The 23,127-nt window shown below is 55.3% G+C and overlaps 2 protein-coding genes across 3 annotated transcripts in view; one reads left to right on the top strand and one right to left on the bottom strand.

Annotated features, from left to right (window-relative positions):
- The first annotated feature begins 13,574 nt into the window (after nt 1-13,574).
- On the top strand, nt 13,575-20,552 carry HIC1 (HIC ZBTB transcriptional repressor 1). Its single transcript, XM_082201785.1, has 2 exons — nt 13,575-13,699; nt 15,571-20,552. Exons 1-2 carry the CDS (start codon nt 13,648-13,650, stop codon nt 17,694-17,696), a joined length of 2,178 nt encoding a protein of 725 aa, XP_082057911.1. The 5' UTR covers nt 13,575-13,647; the 3' UTR covers nt 17,697-20,552.
- A 1,000-nt stretch (nt 20,553-21,552) lies between these two features.
- The window catches only part of SMG6 (SMG6 nonsense mediated mRNA decay factor), an 89,305-nt gene continuing 87,730 nt past the window's right edge, over nt 21,553-23,127 (bottom strand). For both annotated transcript variants that reach the window (XM_082201676.1, XM_082201677.1), the window contains exon 19: nt 21,553-22,916. In XM_082201676.1, coding sequence (XP_082057802.1) covers nt 22,786-22,916 — 131 coding nt within the window. In that variant the 3' untranslated portion in view covers nt 21,553-22,785. The remainder of the gene's footprint in view (nt 22,917-23,127) is intronic.

The following is a 23,127-nucleotide window of genomic DNA, read 5'->3' as shown; positions in this document are numbered from 1 at the left end:
GTTGCCCCACCCACTTTTGCCTCTGGCCCCACCCACCACTGGCATGCGGCCCCCAGCAGCTGCCACAGAGGAGAATGTGGCCCTCAGCTGGAAAAGGTTAAAGCAGCACACCTTGACCTCAGATCTCAGAAAAGTTTCCCAACTGAGAACAGGATGTTGGCCTAGAGGGGCCATTGGCTTGGTCCAGCAGGGCTATGCATATGGATGTCTACTGTGATAGCAGAACCTCCATGGCCAGGAGCAGTCTACCTCTGAATACCTGATGATGGGGAACAACAATTAGATGGGTGTTGTTGTGCTCAGGGGCTGCTTGGGGGGCTTCCCAGTGGGGCATCAGGTTGGCTCCTGTGAGAATGCTGGACTAGTTGGGGCTCCTGCCCAGGCCTGATCCTGCAGGCTTTTCCATTCTTATGTTCCTGCAAAACACCACCTGTTGATTATTCCCGATCAGGCTGCCGATGAAAGCAGACGATGTTTTCCTGCCTAGCTGATTTCACAAACCTTACTTTGTGCTTGTTAGGAGTGGGGTGTGTGTGTGAGAGAGAGGGGGGGTCTTTGCCCCACACCTTGTGGCAATGTTCTCCCCCCCTCCCCCTGCCCCTTTCCTCTCCAGGAGGGGGCAACCTCAGATGTCAGTCAACGCAAGGCCTCAGGGACTCAGCGGCTTGTCTTCAGGTTGCCTGGAGGTGGGGAGGGGGCTGCCTGTGTGATTTATACATAACAGACCAATAAATTACCTGGATGAGGCCTGGGGGACCCATTCCTCACACCAGCCGTGCAGAGTCTGATGCCAGAACCTCTCCAAAAAAAGAGAGAGAGAAAAAGAATTGTTTCCAACAATTAGCTGAAGATGAGGCAAAGAGGAGAGAGGAGAGTTAATTCTGGGGGGATGGTGGGGGGGTCTCAGTACCCCCCACCCAACCCCACACTCCTTCTTACTTAAGTTTGTGCCTTTTGGGGTCTCTGATCGTGCCCCTTTTGTAAGTTTGGTCAGGAAGGAAATGCAATACGAGGGGAGCCTTTCTTCGCAATGCACGGTATTTATTTGTTATGTTTTGAAATTCATTTATTTATAAGTTCAATGGGACACAGATACTTCTTTGTCTCACCATTTGCTCCTCAGAACAATCCTACAAGGTAGGTTAGAAGAGTAAGAATTGTTGGAAGGGGGTCCCCCAAGGGCCATCTAGTCTGACCCCCTGCGTTGCAAGAATCACAGCCAAAGGATCCGTGGCAGGTGGCCACCCAGCCTCCGTTTAGAGACCTCCAGGAAGCAGAGCCCACCCACTTCCAAGCGAGTTTGTCCCACTGACTGTCAGAATGTTCTTCCGGATGTTGAGTCGGGCCAGGATGAGAGATGGCAACTGGCCCAAGGTCACCCCAGCGAGCCTCTTGGCTGAACAGGGACTTGAACCCAGGGCCTCCCAGATTCTAGGCTGGCTCTCTGACCGCTACGCTGCCACTGCCTCTTTGCCTGGCATCTTGACTCAGAAGTATGAGTCAAGTTTTGTGTCTGTGACGCTGCCTCGCCAAGTCCCGGGCCGTTTTGTCCTGCTGGCTCAAGCGGCTGCTTCTTTGTTTTTGAAAATGTGGGAATGGAACCAGGGAACTTCTGGATGCAGGACCAGACTCCTTGCTTACCCAACCCAGTACTGTCGGCTCTGACCGGCAGCGGCTTTCCAAGCTCTCAGGGCAGAGATGTCTGCCTTTTGCAGCACCTGTTGCTCCTTGAGCCTTTATAACTAGAGACACCACTGGGGATTGGACCCGGGATCTTCTGTCTGCAAAGAGGGTCCATGCAATGCAATGCAGGAACAGGGCCTTGTGTGTGGTGGCACCTCCTCCTTGCAATATTAGACATCTCTGTTGCCATTTTGCTGCCTCCTGAAGGTCTCCATCTGCACTGGAAGAAATTTCAGACTGTTTTCATACGTGATATTTTTTGGTAAAATGGTTTGTATCATTTTCTATATATGGAATCATTACGGAAATGGTTTTAATTGGATCTAAACACTTGTTTTACATTTGTGCCTTTTTTCTGTTTTACAGTTGCATGCTTTATTGTTGTCGCCCATCCCTGGGACCTTGGGGGTAAAGGTGAGAAAGCGAATAAAAGTAAATTAAGAGCAGCTTCTCCACTGCTGAGATGTGGCTCCGTCCCCAACAGCATCTTCAGGTAGGGCTGCGAGCGTCCCCTGCCTTAAATCCTGGAGAGCCATTGCTGCCGATCACTGTAGGCAATACTGAGTTAGGTGGACCAGTGGTCTGATTCAGTATAAGGCAGCTTCCTCATAGAATCAAAGGAATGCAGAGTTGGAAGGGATACCCAAAGGTCATCTAGCCCAACCTGCCGCAATTGCAGGAATCTCAGCTAAAGCATCCAAGACTCTGCTTAAAAACCTCCAAGGAAGGACTTGGGAGTCCGTTCCACTGTCAAACAGCTCTTACTGCCAGAAAGTTCTTCCTATGTTTCTATTGAACTCAGTCCTTCATTAGGAACCATGAAGAGTGGAAGCCTACCTTATTCTGAAGGAAGGGAGTGTTGCCTAGTGGTAGGAGGTCTCAAGTTCAGTTCCTGGCAGCATCCCCAAGTGGTGTGGGATGTAACATAAGCCGTCAAGTACAAGGCTTCCTGTTTGCCTAGAGTGGACACAGATAGGGGGGTGTTGATCCAGGCAGTTGAACTTCCTGTTCCACCTGGAGCATCCTCTCCCTTCATGTGACCAGGTAGGTGGGCGTGACTTCTTATTATTTTTAAAAGAAGCTTGTTTTGTCTTTATTCTTTTTAGGAGGGACATGAGAGGTCTTCCCAGGAACAGAACCCAATCTGAACAAAGCCATATTGGATTACTTAAGAGATTCAAACGAATCTACCAACTCGCTTCCTGCTGTATATTGGGGAATGCACTCTGCCGTTGACTCACAAGTGTGAGCTAGGAAGGATACTATTAAATCAATATATCCTCTCCTAGTATCTACAACATTCCCACAGGTAGGACTGGGAATGTTCCCTGCCTGAATTTCTGGAGAGCCACTCAGGGGCAGGACTGAGTTACACGGACACAAGGACCTGATTTGTATAGACCAGCTATTCTGATTTAAACCCCGCCTTTATTTGGAATTGCGACTCACTTCCTATGCTCCAGACGAAACCAGCCCTTCATTAAGAACCAGGAGGACTGGAATCTAACTACGGAAAGGGACGTTGCTCGGAGGCCTCAGTCTCAACCCCTGGACTCTCCCGAGTGCAGCTTTTCTGAAACTCTGGAGACTTGAACTCTGGATAACGCAGCTTCCTCAGATCAGCCGCCCTGGTTCCCAGCCATGCATACAGAACCAACAGTGAGATCATCAGATGCCTTCAAAGCTGGGTTCTGCCTCCTGCCAAATAATGTTCCTCCTCTCTGCATATTTGGCAAACTCCTCGCTTTGCACCCACTGCTGAGCATGGGGGAGGGGAGTGGGGGGAGCATCCCATAATCTCTGGTTCGGAAAAGGACTTTGCCTCCAACCTGTCTTCTCCAGGTGACCCAAAGGAAATGGAGCATCATTTGGAAAAACCTCTTCCTCCATCTCCTTCGATCATCCCAGAGAGATTATCACAAAAGGCGGTCGTACGCAGAGAGGAAGAGGGCCAGCTCTGCCTGGTGAGGGGGTCCACGATTCAGTCTCTGGCAGGTAAGGTTGGGGAAGAATAGCAGAAGAGCCTGCTGGTCCATTCAGTCCAGCATCCTATGCTCACAGCTGCCAACCAGGTGCCCACATGGGAAACCCCACCTGCAAGCAGGATTTGAGCGCAAGAACAGCACTCTCCCCTCCTGTGGTTGCCATAACTGGTACTCAGAAGCGTGGCTGCCTCCATCCAGATCAGTGGCCATCACTGCTTCCTGTGGCAGGGAGTTCCACAGTTTAACTCTAAAACTGCCCTGAATCTTCCAACATTCCATTTCCCTGGATGACCCTGCTGAGTTTTAGTATTACATTGAGAAGTCTATGCACTTTCTCTACGCTCTGCAAAGTTTTATATTTCAACTAAACACCCGGAAGAACTTTCTGCCAGTAAGAGCTGTTTGACAGTGGAACGGGCTCTCACGAGAGATGGTGAACTCTCCTTCCTTGTGGGTTTTTAAGCAGAGGTTGGACGGCCATCTTTCCTGAATGCTTTAGCTGAGATTCCTGCATTTCAGGGGTTCAGACTAGATGAGCCTTGGGTCCCTTCCAGTTCTACAGTTCTCGGATTCTAGGATTCAACAGGTACAAATATTATCACATTTATTATTATTAACATAAAATTAAGACCACACATTCATTTCATACCCTGTGTAAAGGTTTTCAGCCAGTTTGCCCCTTGCTGGGGGGCCCAGAAAAAAAATTCACTGGGACTCGAGTCCACCCTTGTTGGCCTGGGAGTGCCTTCCTTTTAATGAACAAGATGAAGAGGAGGAGGGTGGCGGTCCTCCTTGCGGAAGGCTCAGTGAGAAAGGGAAATGCAAGAATCTGAGATCTGTCCTGGAAACCTCACCACATCAGAGCCCTGCTGGGTCAGGCCAAAAGGCCCCTGAGGCAAACTTCCTGTTTCTCACCAGACGCCACAACAGGAAGTCCAGCAAGCAGGACAGGCAAGGCCTCCTCACGTCACCCGTCCCTAGAAAGTGCAAAGCCCCCTTTCAAAGCCATCATGTGGCAGTGAATTCCATAAGTTGGCTATGCAATGGGGAAAGGAAGACATCCTTTGGCCTGTCACAAGAAAAAAAAACCCCTACCATTGTTTCACAACAACATTATAGCACTGGCTGACCGTCAGGCAAATAAATTCGGCCACCATCTGTTTGGCAGTCTGCTGAAGATGCAGTCTCTCTAATGGGGTCTCTTTAACAGAGGCCAGATTTGCCCAAAATTGAGGAGGAGGGCTATTAGTCCAGAAGTGGGGGGGGGGCTGCCTTCCCTTCTAGGTCCCCTCCCAGGGGCCCATATGTCAGTGGTAGGCGGGACGACAAAGGCACATTTCACTCTTTAAAAAAATGCATTTTCATGTTTTACTTTAAATAATCTCAACAACGCATCAACAATCAACATAATACACAAATAAGTGGGTGTCACAACTGGAACATAAGTACAAAAACAGGTTTGAGATTGTCTGTTGGTTTTTTACAATCAGAAGGTGCTAAGCGTCTTGCTCTGCTTTCCTTTGGACCATATCAGCCAGGCCGAGGGGGGGGGGTCTTGTCGTCTGAGCAGCCCAGGACCTCCAGACACAGTGGCCAGGCTTGTGCCTCGAGGAGGTCACTGCGCTGCAGTTTGACCCTTGGAAGTGCACTCCGTTGTCTCTCGAGACAGATGGGTGTCATCATGGTGCATAAATGTTATAGAATGATACTTTAAAATCAAATAAGTGTCCCAGAGCAAATTTTACCTCTGTACAGCAGGCAAGTTTCTACCCACACTCACCCACCCACCTGTCTCTCTCCATCCTCCTTCCAGAGAAGAAAAGGATCAGAGTCCAAGGAGGGGAGTGGCCTGGGGAGGGTTCCGAGGGCCGGAGAGAGAGGCCTCTGGAGGGCCGCATTGGGGCTCTGCTCTGGAGGCTCCCTGGCTCAGTGGGTGGGCGCCAAGCAGGGGCATAGGAAGGGGGCAGGTAGCCCCGGGTGCCATCATGGAGGGGGGGGCGACAAATTATCAAGGAACAATTACTGCCCTACTAGGGCAGTTCATAAAAACCTTTTTTTTAAAAAAAAGCCTGCTGTAAAGGTCTTCTCTTACTACACTAGGGATTACATAGCTATATATGAAATTTCATGCATATCAGTTAATATCTTGACCCTCCTCCACGAAAATAGCTGCTTACTTGGCCATTTTCCTATGTCATGAAGGCTGAAATTTCAGTTCAGTGGAGCACTTACTGTTCCCAACCCTAACCCTGCAGAAAGCCATCTAATTAGACTTTAATTTGATTTTGACATGTTTTTAGGATTAATTTAATTATTGTTTGATTTTATACCAATGTTATGTATCTGATGTTAGCCGCCCTGAGCCCGACTTCGGCCGGGGAGGGCGGGATATAAATAAAAGTTGTTTATTATTATTATTATTTCCTTTGTAAGAAAATATGACATAACGTAAAACCATTTTTGCAGGCAAAAAAATTAAATAAATCAATGTGGGGGGGGGTGACAAGAAATTTTCCGCACTGGGCACCACCTGACCTTCCTATGCCTCTGGCACCAAAAAGGGCATGTCTGGGTCTTCTATATACCAGTTTGTATGCAGGTGGGTGGTAGAGCCCTCTAGAAGCAGGGTTTGCAGTTAGCAGAGAACCAGGCACATTTTGCACCTAAAGATTCTCCATTTGTGAGCACCTCAAAGAGTCTGGGTGACTTTTTTTTTTTTTTTGGACCTGGCTGACACTCAAGGATTCCTGAAATGTATGCGCTTTGAAGCCTCGAAGTATATGCTAAAGATAGACAATATGTTAAGGAATGTAACAATAAAGAGTAGAGTGTTTTGAAAACTGAAGTATGGTACCAATATTTTTTATTGTCAACACCAAATTAAACATGTATTAACAAATTCTGCTAAAAATGTGATATTAACAATGTGTTACTTATGTGAATTGCATATTACGGTAATTCATGCTTATCAAAAGTAATAAATAAGAAGTGGCGACTAGACATTCTCTTTTGGCATCCACAACCAGCACCCAGGAGCCATTGGGCTCCTAGTTTTTCTATCCCAGTTCCTAACGCTGCCTGGAGAGGGTTACCTGGGGGGCTGCTAAGATGCGGGGGGAGGGGCTGGAGGTGTTAGTGACTATCAGACTTTGAAAAGTTGGACCGATTTCACCTGCTGTGTTGAATTAATCAAACTAAATAGTTCTCATTGGCTTTTGAATAAACGTTCAATTAATTGTTACTGTTCTGATTTTTACAGCATTCTGGTCTTTCCTCAGTGGGTCTTGCAAACCACTATTCTGAATAATTCTTTTAAGGAGGCAGGGGATGAAGAACTTAGGCAACCAAGCGGGTGGGGTGGGGGGAGTGTGGCCCATCACAAAATTTGGGAACCACTGGTTCTCAAAGGACGTGCAGGCTGCAGTCTCCGAACCAGAGGAGCAGACGTTCTTGTGCTCGAATGCTGCTTGTGGATTTCCCAAAAGAGGCACCTAGGTGGCTACTGTGAGGGCAGGATCCTGGACTAGATGGGCCCCCTCTGGCCTGATCCAGCAGCCAGGCTCTTCTGAGGTTCTTAACTTCTTAAGCAGGGTGCAAACCATGGTGTCAGCCTCACAGCCTCACAGGGACTTCAGGACCCTTGTGGGCTTGGAGACCTGTTTTTTGTGCTTTGTTTCCCCTTAAGAAGCAGCCCTGCAGGGGTGCGACTCTGCACAGAGGCAGGGGGAGCTTGGACAAGGCTGCAGTCGCATGTGGCGCAGTGGGAAAGGGGAAACGAAAGCTGTCAGCCTCCACACATTCTTTCTCCCTCGGTCCAGACCCCACTCCGTTTCCACAACAGGAGAAAAAGCCAGCCTGACCTTACCTTGGGCCAAAGCCACCCCCAGCCTCATTTGTGGTACTTCTGGGCAGGCAACCAACAAGGTCTCATCCAGCCTTGTTCCCAACCAGGAAACTATGAGGGAAGTTTAGGATGGACGTGTGTCAGGAAGGATTCAGCAGGACAAGGGTCATGGGGTGGGGTTTTTTCAGACTGAGGGCCACACTGCCTCGCTGGCAACATGGCAGCAGTGGCTGGGGCCAGAGGGAAAAGAGGGCGGAGCCACATGTGTCATTTGTACTTTTGTATACAAAAACAGAGGTCCTGCACTCTAACACATAAAACTCTCCATCTTCAATTCAGGCAAGCGAGTGAGAAGCAGAAGCAGAACTGTAGACTTGGGAGGGACCCCCAAAGGCCATCCAAACCCTGCAATGCAAGGCCAATCAGAGGCTAGGGAAAGAGGGTGTGGCCTGGGGCAAGTCCCAAGGGCTTGATGGGAAGCCCTTGGGGGCCGAATTTCTCCTCTGGGTCTGAGGTTTGCTCTCCCTCCTAGATAAAAAGTTTTATAAACATATGTATATTTTCTCTCCTAATATTTGAACTTTGGGATTGTGTGGCTGACAGGGGATTTTAAATGGATCTGAGGAACTCCCTGCTTATACAGCCCAGAATAACACAACCATGTGATGGTCTTAGGTGCCTCTGAAAGGGGGATTAGGCACATTTGTGGTGGAGAGTTCTGTCAAGGACTATTAGACGGCACGGCTAAATCTGGCTGATGAGAGTTGCAGTCCCAGAGGGCAGCAGCTTGAAGAAAGCTCCCATATAGGAAGATAGGAGGGTCAACGTTCCCCTCATACCTTGGCATTTTAAGGTGCGAGCTTCTGAGTCACACAGGACCCTATTTCTCTCTTTTGAGGACTCATCCTGAAGCAAGAGTCCTGTGTGACTCCAAAGCTTGCATCTGGCAATTTTATGTCTTTATTTCTTTATATACAGCTTGGTTGTCAGCAACCTTGAAGTGGTTTATGTTTAGGTACTCTGGGGACATTTCCGCCTGCCAAGATGAAGCCAAGTGACCGGAGCTATTATGGGTTGCAGGGAGCCCATTTTGAAACGGGTAGAGCCTCTTCCTTAAACTGAGGCAGCAGTCAACAATGGGCATTTGAAAAGACAGCAAAATGAGAGGAGGGAAGGCAAGCTACGGTTCATAAAGAACCATCTGTATTTTTGCTTGTCTGCAAAAGTCGCCAAGCTGGAGCCACCACTGGGGAGGCCACGCTCCTTTTCTGGGGTCATGGGATGGGATGAAGATGTTGGGACTTTCCCTTCTGTCCCCAAGAGACAGGCAGGTGCCCAGACCTAAGTCTCCAAGTTCCTCTTGGCTTCTCCTGCTATTGTAGACCTGCCCATGTCTGCCTGATGGTGGCTTAGACCAGCATTTCCCAGAAAGGACAGTAGCACCTGGGGGGGGGGGGGCGGCAGTGAGAGTGTGTGTGTGTGTGTGTGTGTGTGTGTGTGTGTGTTTGTGCTAAGAGGCAAGGGGGGCACCGGAGATGACAATCAGACTTTGAAATGCTGCTGTCACTGTATCAGGCTCATCCATTTTGTAGCATTGATTAAACAAAATTTAATTGGATTTTGACTAAACGTGCAATTGATTGTTACTGTTTTGCATTTCATTATGTCAGCCTGGACACACCGTTTCTCGGGACGTACCTCTGAAAGCCTACCGAAGGCATCAGAGAACCTCGAATTAAAATAAGCCGGACCCCCACTAAAAGTGGGTGGGGGCGCCGAGGAGGATAGTGACTCGGGTTTAGCAGTTTTTAATAACAGAAGCAGGGCCACGGGGAGTGACCCCAACTCAGCTCTAGCCACTGCAATCATTAGACCTAAGTTATGCGTGCCAGGTAATACGTCTACTCCGAGTAGGACTAGCCCCGCCTGCAGACTCCGTTTCTGTTCCTTCCTGCCTCCTTTCGTTGTGGGTAGGTGAGTGCTGCTTTTGCTTTCGAGCAGCTGTGTCACACACCTCAGACTTTCATATTTGCTAAGCTTCTTATTTGCGAATCTTCCGGGCGGGGGGCAGGCGGGGGAAGGGAGCGGAGCCCTTTCAAAGCGGGATAAAAGCGAACTTCGTCTCCCCTCGTCCCGGGGCTGGGCGGGGCAGCTCCCCTAGGGCAGACAAGTTACCACGCTTTCCGGGTTTCTTCTCATTTCTCTCCCCCCCCCACCGCGAGATGGGAAGGGGTCCGCGGGCCGGGTGGTGTGGCCCCTGGGCGCCTTTCGGCAAAGGGAGCGGGCGCCAGAGCAAGGCGGAAATAATCAATTAATATTATTCATTGGAAACATTCTGAAGTCGCGAAGAGGTAGCATAAAAATAAATAAATAAAACAAATACGACCCAGATTCCTGTTGGTGTTACTAATAGCAACAGCAACGGTTATTACAATAACTAAATTAAATTCGCATTTAATAAAATTGTAATAATAGCAATAATAATTATAAACTGGAGCGTGGGGATTTTCACATGCTATTCCTGAAATGCAATTGTTATTCTCGCTCAAAAACCGGGAGAAATCCACGGTGACGACCTCGAAATTCGCCTCGCAAAGGGGCAAGCACGCCAGACTTTTAAAGCCCCGGAGGAGATGAAGGCTGGGCGTGCGCCCTTGTGGGGGGAGGGGAGAGGAATATTTTCAAAAGTTGAGTGGGGGGAAACAGCGATGGAAAGGAGAGCCGTCCGCCTGGGCTTGCGACGCAAGAGAGGCGAAAATGAAACCAGCCTCCGGCGCGCATCCCCGGAGCGGCGGGCCTGCGATCTCCAAACGCCTAAAAAAGGGCCTCTTCTCCCTCTCCAAAGTTGGGCGCGCCTGGGTGGCTTCCAGCAGAATCCATCGATCCTTCCCCAAAATCCCCTTTCGGGCGTTTTTGTTGCGGTTGTAAATTCAATTGCGTTGTGTTGTTTTAAGTTGAGAAGTTTTTGTTATTAATTCGTTAACGCGTTTCTTGTCGTTTTCAAGCCTTTGAAAAGGCGGAGAAAAACCGCCTCGCTCCTCCAGCCAAGGAAGCAAACGATCCCATTCGGTTTAAATCCTTTTTTGGAAGAAGAGGCGCAATAAAAAAAATATTGCCTTATATTCCTCGGGTCCATTTTTGTTCCTTAATCGAAATCGCCGGCGGCCAAGCCTAACCCTCGATTTAACCCGGGGGGAGCAGAGCCGGAGAATCTCTTTCGATCAAGCGTTTTATAAATCTTCGAAATAAATGAAAGAAGCAAGTAGTTTCACCTGTCCAACCGTTTGTCAATCGGCGACGAGGGGCGGTTTCGCCTGCAGGGAATATTAGTAGAGATCCCCTCTCCCAAAAAAATCCAGTCTCCAAGTCCTAACCCGTGTTCAGAGAGTGGAGGGATTTGGTATTTAGAGCGCTGCTCATGCGGGTTTTTATGCCGTGGTCGTCTGAACACGGACTCCTGTATAATATGTTTATTCCTCGCCGGCCTAGAGAAATGCATTGAGGTTTCGAAGGCGCGGGGAATAAAACACGGATCTTACCATCTCTCTCTCTCTTACATGCACGCTTCTGGGTCTGGGTCTCGTGTGGACGATGCCTCCCCCTGCTCTCCCGGTTCAAAATCATATCGCGCCTGAACTCCGTTGTTAAACCGCTTTGGGATGTGACTCCTCTCTACTCGAAAAGCGGTCTAAATCCCACCCACCCCGCCCCCCAAATAATGAAGAAATGGGAGAGATGCCCTTCAGGGCCCAGAAATGGATTTCACATAATTTGTGAAGTGGGTCTGATGGCCTGGAGCGGGTCAGAAGGGACTACAATGGAAGACATAGAGGAGCGGGAAGGAAGGTGAAGGAAGGAGGTGCCCGTCGATAAGATTCTGAATTACTGAATTACTTTATTGTAACTTGTCAAAGAGAATTCATTTTGTTTATTTACTTATTGCATTTCAATCCCACCTTTTTTCTCCAAGGAGCTCTAGGTGGTTCTCTTCCCCCCATTTAATCCACCCAGCGACCCTGCGAGGGAGGCTAGGCGGAGAGTGACTGACGGGCCCCGGGTCACCTGGTGAGCTTCAGGGCCGAGTGAGGGATTTGAACCCTGGTCTCTCCCAGGTCCTAGTCCGACACTCTAACCACTAGGCAACACTGGGTCACTGGAAATGGAGGGGCGGGAAAGGAGGGGGGGTTAGCGCGGGAAGCAACTAAGGAGAAAACAGGACTCTGGTCCCAGTCTCCTTTCGAAATCTCATCGTGCAAAAACAAGGTGCTCTCTCTCTCTCTCTCTCTCTCTCACACACACACACACACACGCACGCGCATGCACACATGGATAAACATCACTTTCTCTTTCACACACTTTCCCTGGCCGGTTCCTGCCCCCGGCTGAGGACCACAGCCGTCGCTTTGATAGCAACGGGGGTCCGAGTTGGTTTTGGCTGCAGGAGAAGACCCGACGCGGCGGAGGCTCTTTCCCAAATTTGAGAGAGGCTGCAGAGAAAGAACCCGAGGAAGCAGGAAGGGAGACCCACTGTCCGTGCAAAACTCCCGGTTTCTTTGGCTTCCCAAGTCCTCGCACCCCCCAAGCCACTGAAAACATACGAAGAGAAGATCCCCCGAAGGGCCCTGCAGTGCAGGACCGGGCCGAATGTCTTCGCAGCGCCCGCCTCGATGCCCCAAATGGGAAGTCCCCGAGCAGGACCTGGACGACTGGCTGTGTGACTTCTGAGTGAGGAACTGGGTAGAATCCTACTTGCCTGCTCATTTCAGAGCTGCTGGGGATTTGGGTGTTGTGTTTTAAAAGAGTGAAAACTGGACATTGGTGTAGAGGGGGGCTACCATAAGGATCAGGCCGGGCGGGGCATCGAGCCCAGTGCCCAGTTCTCACAGTGGCCAACCGGACACCCCCAAAGCGAAGCCCCCAAGCAGTACCTGAGCGCACAACAGCAACCCTCTCTGGTATAAAAACATATATCTCTGTAACGAAAGAGACGCTATTTATTCAGATAGGGAGTGCTTCTGGAAGAGTTCAGGATCCCAACTCCTCCGCTGCGAACTCCCCGTTTGGACCCCTCTCCCTCGGCCCCTCAAAGCGGTCCCAGGCCTCCAAAAAAGCGCCCGACGGGACCCCCGGAGCCGCGCGCCTGAATGAAGCGGAGCGCCGCTTTGTCGTTCCCGCGGCGACCGCCAGGTGTCGCCAGCCCAGCAGGCTCCTTCAGCACCCGCGGAGAGGAATTGGGTCCGTGTGTGCGCGGGCGCGCGCGCGTGTGTTGGGGGGCAGCGCGGGATTCCTGGAGGAGGAGAGGAGAGGGGGCTGCAGGAGAGCGGCTGGGGAGCGAAGTGCGAGGAAGGGCTATTTACCCCTAGGATCCCCCCCCCCCAATCATCATATCCCGCGGAGACATGGGGGCGGTGTGGGTGGGGGGCAGAGGAGAAGCAGAAGTGGGGCAGGGGAGGCGCAAGGAGGGGCGGCGCTGGTCGCCTGGCCCCCCAAACCCGCAGCACCCACCTCTTGGACGAGAAGCGCTCCCGGGGCCGGACGGGGAAGGGGGCGCTCGCCAAGGGCCAAAGACGGAGCTCCCTCGACGGCGCTCCCTCTTCTCCTTCCCCTCGGGGTAGCCGGAGCCGAGGAGATCCCCGGCAGCGCGCAGCGGCGAGGGACCCGCCCCGGCCTGAAGGTCCTCCCTCCCACCCCATCCCACGGCGGGTGGGGGGGGGCGCGGCCGCTGCTTCTCCTCCTACCTGGGGCGATTCCTGCGGGAGCCCCGTCGGCGCGGCGGCTCCTCCTCCTCCTCTTTCTCTGCCCCATCCGTCCCGCCCGCCCCGTCCTGCTCCGCTTGCTTCTCTCTGGCCCAGAGGAGGAGGAGGAGGAGGAGGAGGAGGAGGAGGAAGCCGCGGCGGCTCCTTGAACACGCCCGAGTTCAGCTCGGGGTCAGGCGGAGTTCGCGGCCCGGCCTTTACCTTTTCCGCCGCCGCCGCCGCTGCGCTCCCGGCACATGGGGCTCAAGCGCAGCAGCAGCAGCAGCAGCAGCAGCAGCAGCAGCAGCAGCAAGAGCGAGCAGCGGCGGCCAAGAGGTCTGAGGCGCCGGTGAGGGGCGGGCGCCGCCGCCGCCACGGCAGTAGCGCAGCCCGCTAAGCCATGCGCGTCCACACGGACCTCGCCTGCCTGGCTGACTCGACGGGGCTCCCGGGTAAGACGGCGCGGCGGGCTGGCGGGAGGCACTCCAGATTGCGCGCCCTTTCCGAAGAGACCCAGCGAAAATACTTCACTGTCCCGTCCCCCCCAGGAAAAGAAAAGTCCTTTCTTGCCGCCCCCGCCCCCTTCCCCAGTCCCAGGCGCGGCGCTTTTTCGCGCGCCCGATCCTCAGCTTGAGCTGCGCTGCGGCTCTCCCTGTTCGCCCCGCCAAGCTAGCCTGCCCTGCCCGACATGTCAACCCCGAGCGGGAGGCACAACCGAAGGCGACTTTCCTTCGGAAGAACTTGGAAAGCAGAGGATGGCTTTTGCCCCGCGACCGGGGCGCCTTGCAAGTTTTTTCGGGGGGCTCTTACGTCCTTCCTCGGTCCTCTACTGAACCCCAATTCCTCTCCCGAGCTCGCTCTTCGCTCCGCAGTCGGTCCTGGGGCGGAAGATCCCCCTTCGGCCGGCCGAGCGGCCTTCCCTCCTGTCTCCTCCGAGGCCAGCGGCTTTGGAAGCGCTTTTCCCGGCTGCGTAGCGGGCTCCGTCGGGCTGTCAACTCGGCAGCCCAGAGAGCGTGGCGGGCAGAGCGGGCGGCTCCTTCTTCTCTCCCCGTCAAATCTCTCAGCTTTCTCTTTCTCCTCCCGCCACTCTCCTGCACATTTTGGAATTTGTTTTTGTTTTTAAACTTTCCCGAAAGGCATTTTTGACATTTCCGTGGCCTTCACCAGATCGCACATAATGTCCCCCCATTTTTTGGCAGGGACCTGTGACTAACAAACACCACGACTTAGGCATGGTTCACCCTGCCCTCAGCTCCGCTTATGCACCCCGCACCTCACCCCGGGGACGGAGCTGACCCTCCTAACTGGGGCTGGTGAGGAGTTGGAAGAGGCAGACCAGGCCTCGCCCTGTTCGCGGCTGGAAGGGAGCGCAGGGCCGCTTTCGCTTCGGCCTGTGCGCTCCCTGCAGATGGTGCCTCGGATCCCAGCACCAAAGTGGAGCAAGGGGAACAGTTTCCTGGGCCCAGAAGGCTCCCCAAAACCTCTCAGTCTTGTTTTGCCGGACCGCTAGCTGGGTGCAAGCGGTGCCTTCTGCTCCCGGGGCCCGGACGGATCCCCGCGAGGCGCGCTTGGAGATACGGTTGGAAGAAGGGCAGGGACGTTGCAGGGCTTACTCGGAAGCCGGTCCCGCTGCATGAAACGGGGCTGACTCTCTAGTAACGAGGCTCGCTTAGGATCGCAGCCTTTAAGGCTCAGGGCTAGAAAGCGCGCAGAGAAAAGGAAGGGGTGGGGACTGCGTTTTGACGCTTGGGGCAGCCGCCTCTTGGGGACCTCCGGAGGGCAGAAGACCGGGGCTCGCTGTGCTCTCTGGGGTCTCCGAGGCGGCATCCAGAAAGCGAGCCTTCTGAAAGCCGGATCGTGGCCAGAGGGAGACGAGTAGAGACGGAGAGGGCGGCGGCTGCATCAGTGCTTTTGGCCGGTTGGCTCCGCAGGGTGGTTGCGCTGGGCGAGGGGAGAGGCGCTGGAGAGGCGCTGCCCCCTCCAGGTGTGAACGTTTAGCCCTGCCCCCCCTCTCCACCCGGAGGGGGGCGTGGGATGCGATCGGCAACGGCGGAGATACCGGGGGGCTGAACATCCCCTCTTTCCGCCGCCGCCTCCTCCTTCCTTGAGAGGGAAACCCCTCTATAAGGGCAGACTGGCGGGGAAGGAGTCCAGAGTGCCCTGCGAGGAGCCCGGGGCCGAGGCAGAGCCACACACGTTCCGAGGGGGCGTCCGCGCCGTCGTGGGACAGGAGAGGGCAGCGGTGCGGGCAGGCTGGGCCCCCCGCGCTGACGCTGCCCGCCGGGCTCTCTCTCTCTCTCTTTCCGTGCGTGTCTTTCTGCAGGAGAGCGCGGCGCAGCGATGCTGGACGCCTCGTCGGAGTCGGCGGGCCACTCCCGGCAGCTGCTGCTGCAGCTCAACGCGCAGCGCACCAAGGGCTTCCTGTGCGACGTGATCCTGGTGGTGCAGAACGCGCTCTTCCGCGCACACAAGAACGTGCTGGCGGCCAGCAGCGCCTACCTCAAGGCCCTGGTGGTCCACGACAACCTCATCAACCTGGACCAGGAGATGGTCAGCCCGGGCGTCTTCCGCGCCGTCCTCGACTTCATCTACACGGGCCGCCTGGGCGACTCTGACAGCGGCGGCGGAGAGGGGGAGCCCAGCCTGGGCGCCGTGCTGGCCGCCGCGAGCTACCTGCAGATCCCAGACTTGGTGGCCTTGTGCAAGAAGAAGCTCAAGCGCTCGGGCAAGTACTGCCAGCTCCGCGGCGGCTACTCGCCCTTCGGCAAGCTGGCGCGCGGCCTGCGCGCAGCCACGCCCGTCATCCAGAGCTGCTACGCGCCCCCGGGGCTGCCGCCGCGCCCCTCCGAGCCACTCAGCACCCACTGCGGGGAGCTGTACGCCGCAGCCTCCGCGCACCCTCACGGGGCCGGTCTGTGCCCCCCGGAGCGCCTCTGCTCCCCACTCTGCGGCCTCGACCTCTCCAAAAAGAGCCCCAACGGGCCCTCGCCGCAGCTGCCCGCCCCGCCGCCGCCGCCGCCGGAGAGCCGCCTGCGCGCCACCATGGAGGGTCGCGAGAACGCCAGGCCCGAGAGCCCCGCCTTGCTCCCCAACCACTCGGCCTTCGGGGAGGCGGCCCCTTCGCAGCTGCAGGCGCCCTTCCACCACCTCCTGCACCACCACCGCGGAGGCAGCCCCGGGTCGGAGCCGTCGGGGCGCGCCGGCGAGGTGGCGCCGCCGGAGTTCTTCTACCGCTGGATGAAGCACGAGCCGCTGGTGGGCGGCTACGTGGAGGACGACGAGGACGACGACGACGAGGGCGGGGGCGATTGCCGGGGAGGGCGGCGGGACAAGGAGGGCGAGCTGGACCACAAGCCCGAGTCGCCCTCCTCGCAGGAGCAGCCGCCGCGGCGCTACCCGAGCTTGGAGAGCGGCGGTGCAGGCGAGCCCGACGGGGAGGACCTGGAGAACGACAAGAGCACTAGCGAGGAGACGGGCTGCAGCAGCGGAGGGCCTTCCCCGGCCGGCGGCAGCCTGGAGCGGTACCTGGGCTACGAGCCGGAGAGCTTCGGCGGCGACAACCTGTACGTGTGCATCCCCTGCGGGAAGGGCTTCCCGTCGTCGGAGCAGCTGAACGCGCACGTCGAGGCGCACAACGAGGAAGAGGAGCTGTACCGCAAGGAGGCCGCCGAGGCGGCTGCCGCCGCCGGGCAAGGCTCTCCTTTTCTGGACAAACCTCTTCCGCCGTCGTCGCTGCCGCAGCAGCAGGGACCTCCGCCACCGCCGGTGCCGTCGGGGGCGTGCGACCTGCTGCGCCCTTACCGCTGCTCGTCGTGCGACAAGGCCTACAAGGACCCGGCCACGCTGCGGCAGCACGAGAAGACGCACTGGCTGACGCGGCCCTACCCCTGCTCCATCTGCGGCAAGAAGTTCACGCAGCGCGGCACCATGACCCGCCACATGCGGAGCCACCTGGGCCTCAAGCCCTTCGCGTGCGAGGCCTGCGGGATGCGCTTTACGCGCCAGTACCGCCTGACGGAGCACATGCGCATCCACTCCGGAGAGAAGCCCTACGAGTGCCAGGTGTGCGGGGGCAAGTTCGCCCAGCAGAGGAACCTGCTCAGCCACATGAAGATGCACGCAGCGGCGGCGGCGGCTGCAGCGGCGGCAGCGGCGGGCCCCGACGGCAAGCTGAAGCTGGACTTCCCCGAGGGCGTGCTGGCCATGGCGCGCCTGGCGCAGCAGCAGCAGCACGACAAGGAGCTGCTCAGCCACACCTCGCACTTCCTGGCCGCCGCCGCCGACCCCAAGGCCGCCATGGAGGGCCTCTACCTCGGGCTCAGCCCCGACAAGGCGGCCGAGGTGCTCGCCCAGGGAGCCGCGGCCGCTGCAGCTGCTGCTGCCGCCGCCGCCGCCCACCTGCACAACGACCACCACGCCCGGACCATAGAGCGCTTTTCACCCCCCTGACGACCCCCGCACCACCCCCCTCACGCTCTCACGCTCTCCCTCCACGGACCGGGGCTTGTGGGGGAGGGAAGGGGGCTCCCCCAAGTTGTTTGGGGTGTGAGAGTGCCTTTGTGTTCTGCCCAGGAGAGGGGGTGACTCTTGCCCCCACTGCGGGGGGAAAGGACAGCTTCCTCTCCAAAAGTGACCAGCGCAGCCCCCCCCCAAGGGAACAGTTCAGCCCCCTCTTATTTGTGACGAGGGAGGGGACGTCATGGAGTCGTCGTCCTCTCCCCCCAACCTCTCGTGAAGCCAGAGCTCACCCCTCTCTCTGTTCTCTATTTCTGTTCTCTGCCAAGCTGTGGAGCTGCCCCCAAAGCGGAATTGTGAATTTGTCCCTACCTCAGATACACCCCCCCCACCCGTAGAGTTGGAAGGACCCAAAGATTAATCGAGTCCAGCCTCATTGCTGGTTTTTTCTTCTTGTGGGGAGGGTGAGAATAGTCTCCCCCTCCCAATGGCCTCTGTCACCTGTCACCTGATCTCGCCATTGGGCAAAAGGAACAGGTGTCCTGCTGGGGCCTGACAGCCTCTGCAAGTCCCAGTGCTCTACCAGAAAGGAGCCTCGCAGGGGTGGAAAACTAGCGCAGCAGGGAAAAGGGCGTTCTCCTAGTTTTCTATGTGCAGGGAGATTATAATTTGACACGCTTGTGGGTTTTTTTGGGTGGCCTAGAAATGTTTTCCCCACCCTTAAATTTGAAGTGGTGCAATTCAGAATTATATCCCAGCTTTTTTTTTTGGAAATATGGAAGAGCTCTCTCCTCAAGGAGAGAAGGGAATCTTGCCTGTAGGGATCTGCTCATGAAAGGGGCCTTGGTGCAATTCTCAGGAATTGGGACATGTGGGTGTGTGTTTTTTTGCAAACCCTGACTCCAGCTCTTAAAAGCTTTAACAACAGAGCAACAGTCAGTGATACTTCCCCCCCCCCCCTTGAGTGCCCAGGGTTTTGAGTTGGAAGGAAAAGAAGCAGGCTAATAAAGTCTATCCAGAGAGCACCTTGAGGACTGTCCCCCTTGCTTGGGAGGCGAGGCCTGTGTGTCATGAGCCTGATCCCACCAACTCCATTCCTACTTCCCTTTCAGGAGTCAAACCTCAAGGCTGCCCTCTGGCCCTCCAGAAATGGCTGGGAGGTTGTGCTCCTGACTGTCTCTCCCTCCGCCCCAAGCTTTTCCTGTGGGGCAGACCCACATTTCTACCTGCCTCAATTGGGGGAAGGCCCAGAGGCGTCCTCTGGGCAGGTCTGGGCTTTAGCAAAGAGGGCAGCAGCTCTGTTGGGTCTACAGGGACAGCTGAAGTGTCTTGTGGCCCCCAGAAACCTTGGTGGACTCTGGTTCCCAGTGCTCAGTGGGGTATCAGTGGCCAGAGAAAGGAGGGTGAGAGGGACTGCCCACAGAAAGCACAGAGAACCATGTCAGTGGTCTCTGCTTATGCTGCATACATTTCAGCTGCCCACAGACAGTCCCTTTTGCATCTTATAGACATCTGTCCCTCTATACCCAGATATCTTGACGCACTGAATTGTCATCCTATGCCTTCAAACCGCCACACATGTTGATTTTCTGCCTGTCACAATGGGTGACAGGCAGGACAACAGGTGTGGAAGCCTTAAATCTTGGCATGGGACCCAACCCCTTCGGGTTCAAGGTTTACACAGAGCTCCACAATGTGCCTTCCTGCAGAACTAGGGAGTGAGAAACTCCTGGCTCTACAGATGTTGCTGGACACCCAACTCCCCTCATTCCTTTCCAGGCTGGCTGCTGTGCAGTGGCTTTGGGAAGGTGGTGATGCTCCCAGTGCAGCCTGGCTCACTGGCACGAGCTGAGCACGAGTCCAAGTGTCCAGAAGTTTTTTTCACAAATCCTGTGTGGTGACTGTGGGGGCAGAGCAAGGGGCGCGGTGTCCTTAAGTTTCCTGCATCCCTTTTGCCACAGAGGCAACAGGTGAGTGGATGCCCTGGGACTCACCTGAGCAAGCACTTAACTCTCCCCTCAACCTCTTTTGCAATGTGAATAGGAGGGGGCCCTCACCCCCCTTCTCCCCCTACTAAAGACTCCACACGGCTGTGACCAAGGGGTGGCGATGGGGGTGGGTGTGTTCCTTCTTACCACAACGGGGTCCCTCTCCCTTTGAATCAGCTCCATCCCAGTCTTCCAACCCCAAGTCCCATCTTCCACTTTCTCACTTTGAGCCAAAGATTATTTTGGGGTATTTGTGTGTGGTTTGGGGGATGCCCTCCTCCCTGCTTGTCCCTCCTCCCCAAGGACTGTTTGACAAAGACAAAACACTCCCCAGATTGTCAGCTCTGTTGGGGGTGAGATGGGCACCCCCACTTCGGGGTGAAAGAGGGCAACCCAAGCTTTGACCAGTGCACGTATTGCCAGACTCTTTGCACTTATGGGGAGAGGGTGGGGTGGGGGCTGTGGGGCAAGATGTGCCCTTTGCCTTCAGGCCCTGCCAGAACAGCTGCCCCCCCTTTCCCTCCAACTCTTTTCTAACCAAAGGTCAGGTTAAGATGTGAATCTTCCTTTTACCTCTTTTTGCACACACAACCTCCCACCTGCCCCCCCCCAAGTGTGGGGCTGGGCCTTCTTTGTCTGAGCCAGCTGCCCCCCAACCCACCCACCCTACCAAGCCCTGGGAGGACACAGCAAAACACCCCCCCCCAACACAAAGTATTAAAAAGGGGGGCAGCCTGCTGTGCCCACCGTAGCATTTTGTACATGGGATGTGCCTTTTCCCCTTTCGTTTTATACCGGAAATAAAAAATAAACATGGGGAAAAAACCTCAACAGCAATAAAAGTTTTCTTTTGACACCACAAGGCTGCTTCTGCTTCCTCGGGGGGGGGGGGGTCTGGAGTGTGTGCTTGATTGAGGTATTGCAGACTGGACTTTTGGGAGACTCAAACCTGCCCCCCCAAAAGATCTCTTGATAGCCACACCACTTGGGGAGGGGTAAAAGCAGCAATAGTGGCAACCTGGGGGTGGTAGTGGAGAGAGCAACTTGCGGGTGACTTGCGGTCAAGATTTAGTGTCTGTGCTGAGAACCAGTTTAAAACAGGCCTTACTGGGTGCCTGGCCATCCAACATCATGAACATGGAACCAACAGAAGGGCTTGCTGGATCAGGCCAAAGGGGCCCCACCTTGGGGCCCATGATGGGAAACCTGCAAGCAGGACTCAAACACAAGAGCCCTCTCCTCCATTAATTTCTCTCATCTTCTTTGGAGCTGTTATGACACCATTTATTGGCCTCCTGTATTTTTAAAAACGTGAAATGACTGTGGAAAACTAGTGTTAAACTGGCTCAGTGAAATCTTGCCCCCCTCCAAATATGATCTATGGCTGGGCCAGGATGAGGCCAACTGAGCTGTGGGTGCCCCCCCCATGTCCTGAGCCCTGGTGGTCGGTGGTCAGGGACATGGGAGCTGGAAGGCCAGCAACCTTGGGAGGGCACCACATTGGAGACTCTGGCCATAGACCTCCGCTTCCCCGCCCCGATTCCTCAAAACCTGACCCGCTTCTCCAGCCATGGTCCCGACCAAATTCTAACCCCACTGAATTCAGGGGCACTTACTTCTGGGTAGCGAGATTCCTGCCTTGCAGGGGGTTCGTCTAGATGGGGTCCCTTCCAGCTCCACAATTCTATGACACAAACCATTATGGGCATAATGGGTGTCCTGAAAAGAGATGGGTCGTTTATCTACCACTCTGCCCAAATCAGTGCCATCTACATCCCTCCTCAGAAACCCCATTCCAGGCTGAAGGTTCCCCAACCGCCTTCTCCCCCTGACCCCACAAAATGAGGCAGCACAGAACAGCATTTCCCTACTAAAATTTTTATTAAGAAAACAAAGGAACATTTTTTTTTTTTACTTTGTCTGTCACAAGCCCCCCATCAAACCCAGGCAGGCCAAAAAGCAGAACAAAAGGGGTGGGGGAAGAGACACACCTGCCTGTGGGAGGGCCGCCCCTCCCCATATCCATGTTTGGCGAGCAGGTGGGGCTGATGATCTTGAGTGCAGAAGACCCCAAAGGTGGAGGCGGGAGAGGTGATTCCTCCTCTCCAGACCAAGAAAGGCAGAATTGTGCCCCCAAACCATCTGGCGTGACCCCCTCCAGAAGCAAAGGGTTTTATCTAAAAAGCGTCCTTCGAATGCAGGACAAGTCCATTTCCACGGCTGGCTCTCTTGGTTTTCTGTTTTTGTTCCCAATCCTGCCCCCCCCGCCTGCCACTGACCCAAAGGGCCTGGGGATGGCCAACGATGCAACTGACCAGGGCCAGTTAAGGCTCCCCACCCCCATTTAAATACAAGCTCACAAGGGGACAATTCTTCTTTTTCACGGCAGCCGTTCTCTGTGTGAGCTCCAACTGCCCTCAGAGCTCCTTCACGGGGGAACCTGCTTGCCTGTTCTCTCCACCCCTCAGCCCTGACACCGCACTCCCCAAACCCTGCAGCTTAAAGGTCTGATCCCAATGCCCAGGCCTCCCTCTGCAACCCACACCACTGGACCAGGAGAGTGCGTGTGTCTGGGGGTGATGAAAATGGATGTGTGCGAGATCAAGAAATCTGTGACGCAGGTGTCAGGGTGGCAAAAGGGAAGGATGAGGGTCCAGGAGGGGGCTGGAAGAGAGAGGATGTCAATGTGGGGGCAGCAGGGAGTGGATCAGGGCTCACACACTTCCACACAAAGGGTCCCCCCCTCGCCCCACCTGGCCAAGTAAAAGGAATATGGGGGTGCCCACTTGAGACCTCTCTGGCTGTCCTATCCTCCCCCCTCGGCAGGGGAACACGACACACACCTATTCCGCGCCCCCCCCCCCGGGGGCTTGTGCGGACACAACACTTCCCTCTCTCTCTCACACCCACAGCACGGCCATTCCGGGCGGGTTGGAGACACGTTTATTGTTCATTGGTGGGTGTCAGCCGGGAACGTTGGTGGGGGCGGCAGTGGCTTGGCGCAAGGGCCCCCCCTCCGCCTCAAGGCTGCCCCCTGCTGGTGGCACAGAGCGGCACAGCTTCCTGGGGACGGCGCCCCCTGCAGGCTGCCTGGCTCAGCCCTCCTGCGCCCATCGCAGGAAGGTGGGGATGTCCCGGACGGGGACGTTGCGGGTCAGGGCCTTCACCCGCAGGTTGCGGTCGTCCGTCAGCAGCACCACCTCACGCAGCAGCCGGATCGGGTCGTCTGCAGGGGGCGAGAGGAGGCGGGAGTCAAGAGGGGCTCAGAAGAGGGCGGGTGCCTGTGTCCGTAACAATAACCATCCCCTTGCTGCGCTCAGGGCCAGACGACTGTTACAAACCAGAGGCTGTCACGTTTGTCAGGCCTCATCCGCCATAATCCCCTGATCGCCTGGCCTGCACCCCAGGCGAGGCATAAACACTCCGGGAACGCCTCC

Source organism: Podarcis vaucheri (genome assembly GCF_965113315.1).
Source record: "Podarcis vaucheri genome assembly, chromosome: 15".
Taxonomy (NCBI): domain Eukaryota; kingdom Metazoa; phylum Chordata; class Lepidosauria; order Squamata; family Lacertidae; genus Podarcis; species Podarcis vaucheri.
The sequence above is the reverse complement of the archived record's forward strand: the minus strand, read 5'-3'. Positions and strand labels throughout refer to the sequence as shown.